The sequence below is a fragment of the Siniperca chuatsi genome, linkage group LG8 (genome assembly GCF_020085105.1).
Source record: "Siniperca chuatsi isolate FFG_IHB_CAS linkage group LG8, ASM2008510v1, whole genome shotgun sequence".
Taxonomy (NCBI): domain Eukaryota; kingdom Metazoa; phylum Chordata; class Actinopteri; order Centrarchiformes; family Sinipercidae; genus Siniperca; species Siniperca chuatsi.
The window spans coordinates 315,001-325,000 of NC_058049.1; the positions used below are offsets into that span (position 1 = coordinate 315,001).

Genomic DNA, 10,000 nt, shown 5'->3' on the forward strand with positions numbered 1-10,000 from the left:
ATATTATTATAACCTTATATAGCCAATCACACCTTATATATATATTAAGGTGTGATTGGCTGACACTTCAACAGAAGTGAAACACGTGACTTGCACCTGTCGCGGTGTCTCACCTGTACAGTCCGGAAACACGAACTGCTCCTCCAGGTTCGGGTCCACCGTGCAGCTCCGGACTGTCCTCCTGTCTCTGCTGCAGAGCTGCCGGGTGAAACCCGGACCTGCCGCGGCCTCTGAGCCAGGCGCCGGCCCCGCACAGCCCGCAGCGGGGACACGGCGGGCAGGAAGGCGAACCCCCCTCCACAGCGCCCGGCGGACGCTCACCTGAAACACCGTCAACATGTGAACCTCCTCCGGCTGCACCTGAACACACCGCGCTCACCTTGGAGCTCCGCACGCACGAGACTGCTCACAGCAACTTCCTGAACGGATGTGACGTTAAACTCGTCATTGTTTATGTTCCGTTAAAAAAAGAAAATTATATTATTTTTTTAATTAAACCAAATATCTGACACGCGGACACTTATAGGATCGACACAGCAGCAATATAATAAAATAATACATGATCGATATGAAGCGTCGTGACGTCACGCGCTCTCCGCTGGCTGAGAGAAGACGATGACGTCAGAGGGCTCACTCTGTTTCATATCTTTGTCTCAACTCTGCGCATAAAGTTTAATCCAAAAACATCAAATAAAAGACTTAAAAACTTTATCTACAAGGAAATATAAAAAGACACGATAAGGATCTAAAAGAGGGAAATAAAATAAAGATAAAGAAGAGAGAAGATCAAAAAATACAGTTTTATTGCTTATTTACAGAAAGTTATAAAAACAGAAAAAGTGACAATCATACAATTTAATTCCAGTTTTCAGTAAACTTGTCTCTGATTGGCCTTGAAATCTACCTGCTGAAACAGGAAGTCAGTGGACAAAATCAGTTGCTATGGTAACAGCGTTCACATTTCCTCTCTGTGGAGTGAGACCTCCTGCTCACAGAGGATCTCTGGCTGCCAGTGACTTCCTGTCCGCTCTGTTTCCTGTCACTTCAGCCTCAACATGTGGAAGTTCAGGAGCTCCTCGCTGAGATCAGCTGCTGTCCTGCTCACACCTGCTCAGGTGAGTTCAGCCACCGCAACCAGACCTAAACCCACCAGACCACAACCAGACCTAAACCAGCCACAACCAGACCTGAACCAGGCCTGAACCCGCCTCAGAGCTGCCTCTGCAGACTGTAACAGGCGACGGATCCTCTGACCTCAGATCCTCTGACCAGAAAGTTCACTTGAACAGCAGACCTCGAAACACTCAGACACAGAAAGAATCAGCTGAGGTTTGTGGTTTGTTGTTGATCTTTGGACAGAAACCTGGACCTGAAAACACAGAGCCGGTGGAGCTGGTTAAAATCTGTCTCAGCGGTCTTCACAGGTCAGCTGCTAAAGTAGAGGATGGTTTTATATTATCACACACACAGAAACACACACACACACACACACACACACACACACACACACACACACAGAAACACACACACACACACACACAGAAACACACACAGGTGCTGGTTCCACGCCTCTCTCACCTGTAGTGGTTCATTCTGGCCTCCAGGTGGCAGCTTGGACCTGCATGTTGAGTGAACTGGATCATTAATGTTAATTCATGCAGAAAATTAAACTGTTGAGCTGAAAGCTTCATTCCTGGAAGAAGTTTGTCAGAAATCCAGTAAGGGGACCTTGAATTTTGTCACACTAATAAACTACAATTAAAAACAGTAAAAGTAAAACTTTCCTTTTACTGGAAAGTAAAATCAGTAACAGTAAAATAAACGACCAATGAGGCTGCAGACGGAAGTGTTAATTATGTCCCGGGTCACCGGCTGCAGGTGTGAGGTGCGACTCAGGGTCGGAACATCTGACGTCGCTCTGCAGGTAGACCAGCAGAAACTGTGGAGAGTCCAGATCCCTGCGAGTCCAGCAGAGACGGAGGACTTGTACAGGCTGCTGTCCTCCGGCAGGTGGACTCTCCTGTGGTGGTCCCGTGCTTTCTGTAGTCCAGGTGACTGTGTTGCTGTCAGAGTGAGACCTCAGCTCTCTTCCCTCCTCTCTGCAGCCTCGTGTGCGCCTCTCCACCGGCCCCCAGCAGGAACACACAACCTTCTACGAGTTCCGCACCTACTGCATCCGTCCAGACCAGAATGCCGCCTTCCTCAAACTGACCGCTGAGAAGATCCACCTGCGCACCGCCCACTCCGAGCTGATTGGCTACTGGAGCGTCGAGTACGGCGGCCTGAACAAGGTCTTCCATATATGGAAATACGGTGAGGACGTTATTCTTGTGTTTAAAGGTTGTTCTTCATCATGAGGTGACACTGAGCTCCTCCTCCTCCTCCTCCTCCTCCTCAGACAGTTTCTCTCAGCGGGCAGCTGTGCGGGCAGCCCTGGCTCAGGACCCCTCCTGGATATCAGAGTACATCTCCAAGGCCATACCGATGCTGACGTCTCAGGACAACGAGGTCACTTACCTGGTTCCCTGGAGCCACCTGCAGAGGCCACCACAGGAGGGTGGTAAGCCCCGCCCCCACACTGTAAAAACTCCGTACCTACTTTGAATGACATCATTCATTACAGCACCAGGTGTGTTTCAGGTGTGTACGAGCTGGTTTCCTTCCAGATGCGTCCCGGCGGTCCGGCAGTTTGGGGCAAAGCCTTCCAGGCTGCCGTCGCCACCCACGATGCACCGGGGTACGGCAAGCTGGTGGGAGCTTTCAACAGCGAGTGCGGCCTGCTGAACAGAGGTACACTGTAAAAAATAACCAGCCACAAAACACATGCAGACTGGGGAACACCTGAAGAACCTGCTGAAAGGTTCCTGCGCTCCCGGTTCCCTCTGAGCTCGCCGTGTTTGAATGGTGCGAGTGCGTTAACATTTTAACCCGTGTCACAAAGATGGCAGCAGGAAGTGCCTGATGTGCTGCTCACCTGTCCGCTCTGAATGAACAGGTGTGGACAGGCATCAGAAAGCCGAGCAGCTTGACTCCGCTTGCAATGGTGGAAGTAGCATTAGCATTAGCATTAGCGTTCTTCGTTGCTTAAACTGTTAAAGAAGAAATTATTAAATAATTTGTTTCTGCTCAAGTTCATGTCGATAAATGTGTGTGTGTGTGTGTGTGTTGATGATGTCGCTGTCATGTCTCGTCAGTTCACGCCCTCTGGTGGTTCGAGAGCGCCGACCAGCGAGCTGAAGTTCGACACAAAGCTCACACTGACGCCAGGGTGGTCGCTGCAGGTGAGACGCCACCCACAACGAGCAAGAAAGTAACGAACACCTGGGGTCCGTACGAACACCTGGTGTCCGTATGAACACCTGGGGTCCACATGAACACCTGGTGTCCAGGTGTCAGTATGAACACCTGGTGTCCGTATGAACACCTGGTGTCCGTATGAACACCTGGTGTCCACATGAACACCTGGTGTCATGAACAGGTGTCGTATGTACCTGGGGTCCACATGAACACCTGGTGTCCAGGTGTCAGTATGAACACCTGGTGTCCGTATGAACACCTGGTGTCCGTATGAACACCTGGTGTCACATGAACACCTGGTGTCCGTATGAACACCTGGGGTCCATATGAACACCTGGTGTCCAGGTGTCAGTATGAACACCTGGTGTCCAGGTGTCCGTGTGAACCCCAGGTGTCCGTACGAACACCTGGGGTCCACATGAACACCTGGTGTCCAGGTGTCAGTACGAACACCTGGTGTCCAGGTGTTCATACTGACACCTGGTTGTTGTTCTAACAGACTGGAAACTTTGTGGCTCTTCAACACTGAGATGTTGTCGGTGTGTTTATGCAGCTGAATATCACAGATCACGTGACGCCTCACAGGCTGAAACTAAACATTCCCCTCAGGTGTTTTTGAACCTGAAAACTATCGGCCTGCTCGCAGGTGTTAGTAATGGAACCGATCAATAATCTCTCAGCACTAACAGATCTGTGTCTCTGTCTCAGTCAGAAACAGCGTCGTCCATCTGGACTCTCAGGAGAATAAACTCCTGTTTCCCTGTTCGTTCTCTCCGCTGAAGTAACTTCCTGTCCTCCGCTTCCTGTTCCCACACCTGCGTCTCCATGGCAACAGAGACAAACACTGCAACTTTAACATTAAACCGATCCTTACCTCCTGCACCGCCCCGTCTCTCGATGAACCAATCACAGCTCAGCTTCCTGTTCCAGCTTCTGTTACAAACATGACGGATGGAATTTATCATCACGAGAAACATCAATAATCAGACTTGATTAGTGTGTGAGTGACAGCAGCAGCGTCCAATCCTGCGGTCTGGATGTTGGAGGTGGGCGGGGCCGACAGACTGACTGCACTTTGATAACTGATGTAATAAACTGAGACGTGAACATCACATCTGGCTATTGATCTCTGATCATGTTTTATTTATAGTAACATAAGTTTATGCATCAAGCTGAGCGCTTTCACACACACATTATATATATTATATAATAATATATATATATATATCATTATCATGTCTGTAGAACATAAACATGTTTTTTAAACTGATTTATTAATATTTTCAGTGATTTACAGGCTTTTAATGAAAAAGACATAAAGCCCAGTGGAGGTAAAATCACTACATGTGAACAAGTATTATAGTTTTGTTTCTTAGTTTTCTGCTGAACTTCAGTGTATAAACAGTGAAACTATATGTTTTACAACCAAAAATTGTTCTATAATAATATGTAAAGTGATTATCACTAAAGATTTGTACATTTTTGTAGGCGTCCGTGTCATTTCTCTTGTGTTTGGGATCCTGGCAGCTTTATACTTTGTTAAATTGACCAAATGAGAAATCAGACATGTGCTGAATGAAAGGACGCCATGTATAAGCAGCTGAACTGAGATTAATGCAGAGAAAGTCGACTAAGATGAACTAAATGAGCCTCCAGAGAGCTAAAAATATATATATACATATATATATATATATATATATATGTATATATATATATGTATGTATATACACATCAATAAAGTCGTACAAAAGGTTTCAGTCGTAGTCGTCTGGAATTTGAAAACAGCGTCCAGACGACTACGACTGAAAGCTTTTCTACAGTGGACCACTCCTGGACGAATACGCCGTCTCACAGACGTCACAGTTGGACGTGCGGGAGTCTTCCTGCCTCGTCACAGACCGTGTCCCTGTGTCTTTATGCTTCTTGCATCTTTCCCACAGTCAGAGTTTCAGGCCCATCGTCTCTTTGTGATTTACTCGCAGCCCTCACTGTGTGAAGACGAGAGAAGTCACATTTCATGATCCACGTCGAATCACTGACCAGAGCCGGTGATCATCTCCCCTCCTCTACAGACAGAAACTCTGTGATTTTGTTGAATGTGTGAAGTTTTGATTTTGTCTGTAAAGACAAAGTTTAACGTCCGTTAAACCAACATGAATCGTCTGTGAGGAACTTCGTGAGTCAAAGTTAAAGGAACTGTTGTGTTTGTGTGAATGAAAGAAGAGATTCAAGACTCAGCAGAGATGTTTCATTTTATTGTGTTGTTCAGTAACAGTTCGTCCCATCAGCCTTTTCTGTCACATTCAACAACGTTTGATGATCAGAGAATAAATCAGGTTTCAGTGCAAAGACAAACACATAAAGTGCTGAAGCTCCTTCAGTCTGATCAGCTGCTGTCGCCTCCTGCTGCTCACACACAGAATCACAGCATGAGAAGGAGAACCCATCGATCAATCGATCGATCAGCTGCTTCCAGGGAAACTGTTCAATACTGTAGTGTGCTTTCAGGAGCCGATGAGGTATTTCACTGCTTTACACCCAAACACAAAACAAATCTGCTCTTTTTATCATCTTTTCATAAAAAAAACAACTATAAAATGAATCAACTGTTTGTCTTCTTTGTGCAGCACTTTGCATCGAGCACTCTGATTGGCTGTTAAACACTACAGGAAACAATAATGCCACCTTGGACTCTGCGAAGATAAGACAACAAATTACGCTCTGTTTCAGCTACACATATAAATAAAAATCTGACAATAAAAACGGAATCAAACGTTTTTTTGTTTTTTTAAATCGGACGTTTGCAGTCGAGCCCTCGGCCGTTTGAAATGATTCGGATTCTTCATCGTTGGTTCAGAATAACAAACCGACCCCGAAGCGTTCGTCGGAGGAGTCGCTTCGATCACAGAAGATAAAACCTCAGCAGGAAGTCTGAAGGCAGTTATTCAAGTTTCTTTAACACTCTAGTCGGCGGGCGGCTCGGCGCCTCCGCGGGAAATCACTTGCAGGTGACTCCGCCCAGTTCAGTATGACATCATAACAGGTGGGGAGGGGGCTTCCTGTCTGCGCGGGGTCGAGTCCAGGCTGAAGCTCCAGCCTCCCGAACACGATCACATGACGCTCTCCCTCAGCGCGCCCCCCCCCTCGGCAGCTCCTCGGCTCGAGCTCAACGTGGAAACGTCGACGGCGACGTCTTTCCGTCTCACCGAGTTGTCTTTGGAGTGATAGTCGTCGCTCTGGTCCTTCGCGAAGTTCACAAACACCTGAAACACAACAAACACCATCGGATGAAAACGGACAGCTGGGACGATCGAGCTGAAAATTAAAACTGTCAACACGTTCGAACGCGAGAGGCTGGACGGGAGTCGCAGTTTAGGTTAAAGCACTTAAAGCAGTTGAAGCGTCAGTTGAAGTCGAAAAGGTCTGAAGTGGAATCGCTGAAAGCATTCGAAATTTTGGTTTAAGCCCTGTAGGCAGTTGAAGCGTCAGTTTGTATGTAAACACTGAACTGACAGTAATGAAGTGTGTAAATGAAAGTTTGAACGTGCTGTTAATATTTCCAGGATGATGCGAACGTTTTGAAGTGTGAAGAAGAAGAATAAAGAACATGAAGTGTTTTGATTGGTTGGTGCATCTTAAATAAAACATTTCATCAGGTTTTTCAAACTGACTCCTCGTCAGTTACATGTTTCAGGTCTGGATGAACAGAAACTGAACGGACCGACAGGTGTGTGCGCACCTGGTCAGGTGTGCGCTGTGTGTCTTTACCTGGTCCAGAGTGGTCTGAGTGACGGAGTAGTCTTCGATCCTCAGCGTCTCTTTATTTTTGGCCAGGATGGAGAAGATGTGAGTGAGGGAAGTGAGAGACGACGGCAGCTGGTACTGCAGCATGTTCCTGTGCTTCTCCTTCAGCGTGCTGCCGCTCAGCTCGCTCTCGATGAACTTCATGACGGGCGGCAGGTCGGGGGCGGGCCCCGCCACCCGCAGGATGATGGTGTACCCGTCACCAAACCTAAAGGACAAAACCATCATTTATGCCTGCCGCTCACACCGACACCACACGTCTGAGGAGTCAAGTTTCAGTTTCAGGTGACAGAAAATGTTTGGACACAGACCTCACTGTGTGTGTGTGTGTGTGTGTGTTACCTGTTCTTCAGGTGTTGGACGCTGCCGAGACATCTGAACCTGCCGTTCACCATGATGGCCATCCTGGTGCACAGAGCCTCACACTCCTCCATACTGCAACACACACACAGTTAAGACACTCAGGAGACAAACCGAGGACGCTAGGCGAAAACAACATGGAGGACAAGAAGTAAAGAAACACTAACTGAGGACACAAACATCTACCTGTCCTCAGGTGTGTCTGTCCTACCAATATGAGGTGAAGTGGGGACACAAACTAAAGAGACTAACGCCACACACAAGCTAACGTCTCCCTGTCCTCAGGTGTGTCTGTCTGTCATGTGTCTCTCCCACCTGTGTGAGGTGAGGACAACCGTCTCTCCCACCTGTGTGAGGTGAGGACAGAGTGTGTCTCCCACCTGTGTGAGGTGAGGACGGGGTGTGTCTCGTACCTGTGTGAGGTGAGGACGGAGTGTGTCTCCCACCTGTGTGAGGTGAGGACAACCGTCTCTCCCACCTGTGTGAGGTGAGGACGGGGTGTGTCTCCCACCTGTGTGAGGTGAGGACGGAGTGTGTCTCCCACCTGTGTGAGGTGAGGACAACCGTCTCTCCCACCTGTGTGAGGTGAGGACGGAGTGTGTCTCCCACCTGTGTGAGGTGAGGACGGAGTGTGTCTCGTACCTGTGTGAGGTGAGGACAACGGAGCGTCCCTCCTTGATGATGCTGTGGATGCAGTTCCAGAGCGCCCGGCGAGCCTTGGGGTCCATGCCGGTCGTGGGCTCGTCCTGTAACGAGGAGGACAGACGAGTTGAGGTTGGCCCACAGGTGGAGCAGGAAGCAGCGGGTGAAGGTGAGGAGGAGGAGGGGGAGGGGCATCACTGGCTAACTCTTCTTCTTTTGCAGTTCGAACCCTCCTCCGTCTTTCTTCTTCTCTCCTCCACCCCCACCCCCACCCGCCTAATCCTGCTGTTAAACACCTCAGCTGCTCTCTGATTGGCTGAGAGTCGTGTGATGCTGTTGTGTAACTCTGCTCAGCTGTACTGTAAAAACTTTATTTAGCTTCATGATCTTTGTCACTAGACAATCAGAAACCACGTGAGCGTATTAATGCTGGTCTGTGAGGTCCACCTCTGTCCGCTCCATCAGGCTCCATCAGGATCCATCAGGCTCCATCAGGCTCCATCAGGCTCCATCAGGATCCATCAGGCTCCATCAGGCTCCATCAGGCTCCATCAGGATCCATCAGGCTCCATCAGGATCCATCAGGATCCATCAGGCTCCATTAGGATCCATCAGTGTCGCCACTGATTGGTTTTGATTAAATATTGTATTTTGCAAAAAATAATTAAACTAAAGTTGTTATTTCTGTTTTTCTTTCATTTCTGCGAGTCAATGTGGCATTTTGGGTGAATTTCAGGTCACATGACTGACGGACTCGAAATAAAGAAACAGGAAACAACCTCAGACACTTGATAACGGACAGGAAGCCAAAAACATTTGGTGAGGTAAAGAGTGTGTGTGTGTGTTTGTGTGTGTGTGTGTTTCTGTGTGTTTCTGTGTGTGTGTGTTTCTGTGTGTGTGTGTTTCTGTGTGTGTGTGTGAGTGTGTTTCTCTGCTCAGCTGTACTGTAAAAACTTTATTTAGCTTCATGATCTTTGTCACTACACTGTTTTATAATCAGAAACACGTGTGCGTATTAATGCTGGTCTGTGAGGTGTGTCTGTCCGCTCCATCAGGTCCATCAGGCTCCATCTGATCCATCAGGTCCATCAGGATCCATCAGGCTCCATCAGGCTCCATGTGTCCATGTGTTTCTGTCAGGCTCCATGTGTGTCCATGTGGATCCATCAGTGTCCATGTGTGATCCATCAGGCTCCATCAGTGTGTGTCAGGATCCATCTGTGCTCCATCAGGCTCCATGTGGATGTGTCAGGATCCATGTGTTTGTGTGTGTGTGTGTTTCTCTGCTCAGCTGTACTGTAAAAACTGTATTTAGCTCTCATGATGTTTGTCACTGTGTGTGTTGTGTGTCAGAAACCACGTGTGCGTATTAATGCTGGTGTGTGAGTGTCCACCTCTGTCCGTGTCCATCAGGCTGTGTCAGGATCCATCAGGCTGTGTGTGATCCATGTGTGTGTGTCAGTGTGTGTGTGTTTCTGTGTGTGTGTGTGTTTCTGTGTGTTTGTGTGTGTGTGTGTGTGTGTGTGTGTGTGTGTGTGTTGTGTGTGTGTGTGTGTGTGTGTGTGTGTGTGTGTGCGTTACCAGGAAGACGACAGGTGGAGCACCAATCAGAGCCATGGCTGTGGACAGTTTCCTCATGTTTCCTCCGCTGTAGCTTCCTGCTGCTTTATCAGCGTACTTCACCAGACCCAACTTCCTGATACCCCACTCCGCCACCTGTCAATCAAACACCATCATCATCATCACCATCATCATCATGTACGGTGTTCAGTTACGGACTGAGCTGAGCGTGTCATGTGACTCACGTCGCAGACTTCCTTCTCGGGCACTCCTCTGAGGATGGCGTACAGCTCCAGATGTTCTCTTCCTGTCAGCAGCTCATTGATGGAGTCAAACT

The 10,000-nt window shown here is 48.2% G+C and overlaps 3 protein-coding genes across 10 annotated transcripts in view; 1 reads left to right on the plus strand and 2 right to left on the minus strand.

The window, feature by feature from the left end:
- noa1 (nitric oxide associated 1) overlaps positions 1 to 445 on the minus strand; it is a 12,369-nt gene extending 11,924 nt beyond the window's left edge. The window contains exon 1 of the mRNA XM_044205743.1: positions 114 to 445. Coding sequence (XP_044061678.1) covers positions 114 to 339 — 226 coding nt within the window. The 5' untranslated portion in view covers positions 340 to 445. The remainder of the gene's footprint in view (positions 1 to 113) is intronic.
- Positions 446 to 958: 513 nt separating this feature from the next.
- Positions 959 to 4,409, plus strand: nipsnap3a (nipsnap homolog 3A (C. elegans)). Of its 2 annotated transcripts, none has more exons than XM_044205744.1 (6): positions 959 to 1,115; positions 2,106 to 2,313; positions 2,399 to 2,560; positions 2,641 to 2,790; positions 3,195 to 3,281; positions 4,006 to 4,409. In XM_044205744.1, the coding sequence occupies exons 1-6, from the start codon at positions 1,056 to 1,058 to the stop codon at positions 4,080 to 4,082; spliced, it is 744 nt and encodes a 247-aa protein (XP_044061679.1). In that variant the 5' UTR covers positions 959 to 1,055; the 3' UTR covers positions 4,083 to 4,409. The 2 variants fall into 2 exon arrangements, with proteins under 2 accessions (XP_044061679.1, XP_044061680.1); XM_044205745.1 differs by having other exon boundaries at positions 2,667 to 2,790; positions 4,006 to 4,068.
- A 1,122-nt stretch (positions 4,410 to 5,531) lies between these two features.
- The window catches only part of abca1b (ATP-binding cassette, sub-family A (ABC1), member 1B), a 47,092-nt gene continuing 42,623 nt past the window's right edge, over positions 5,532 to 10,000 (minus strand). For 6 of the 7 annotated variants that reach the window (XM_044205734.1, XM_044205732.1, XM_044205733.1 and 3 more), the window contains 6 exons: positions 9,909 to 10,000; positions 9,685 to 9,819; positions 8,104 to 8,207; positions 7,444 to 7,536; positions 7,066 to 7,309; positions 5,532 to 6,560 (listed from right to left, as the gene is read on the minus strand). The exon at positions 9,909 to 10,000 is cut by the window's right edge and continues 50 nt beyond it. In XM_044205734.1, the coding sequence (XP_044061669.1) occupies positions 6,408 to 6,560; positions 7,066 to 7,309; positions 7,444 to 7,536; positions 8,104 to 8,207; positions 9,685 to 9,819; positions 9,909 to 10,000 (821 nt within the window). In that variant the 3' untranslated portion in view covers positions 5,532 to 6,407. Of the gene's footprint in view, positions 6,561 to 7,065; positions 7,310 to 7,443; positions 7,537 to 7,566; positions 7,777 to 8,005; positions 8,208 to 9,684; positions 9,820 to 9,908 lie in introns of those variants that run through there. The other variant, XM_044205736.1, reaches the window with a different exon arrangement.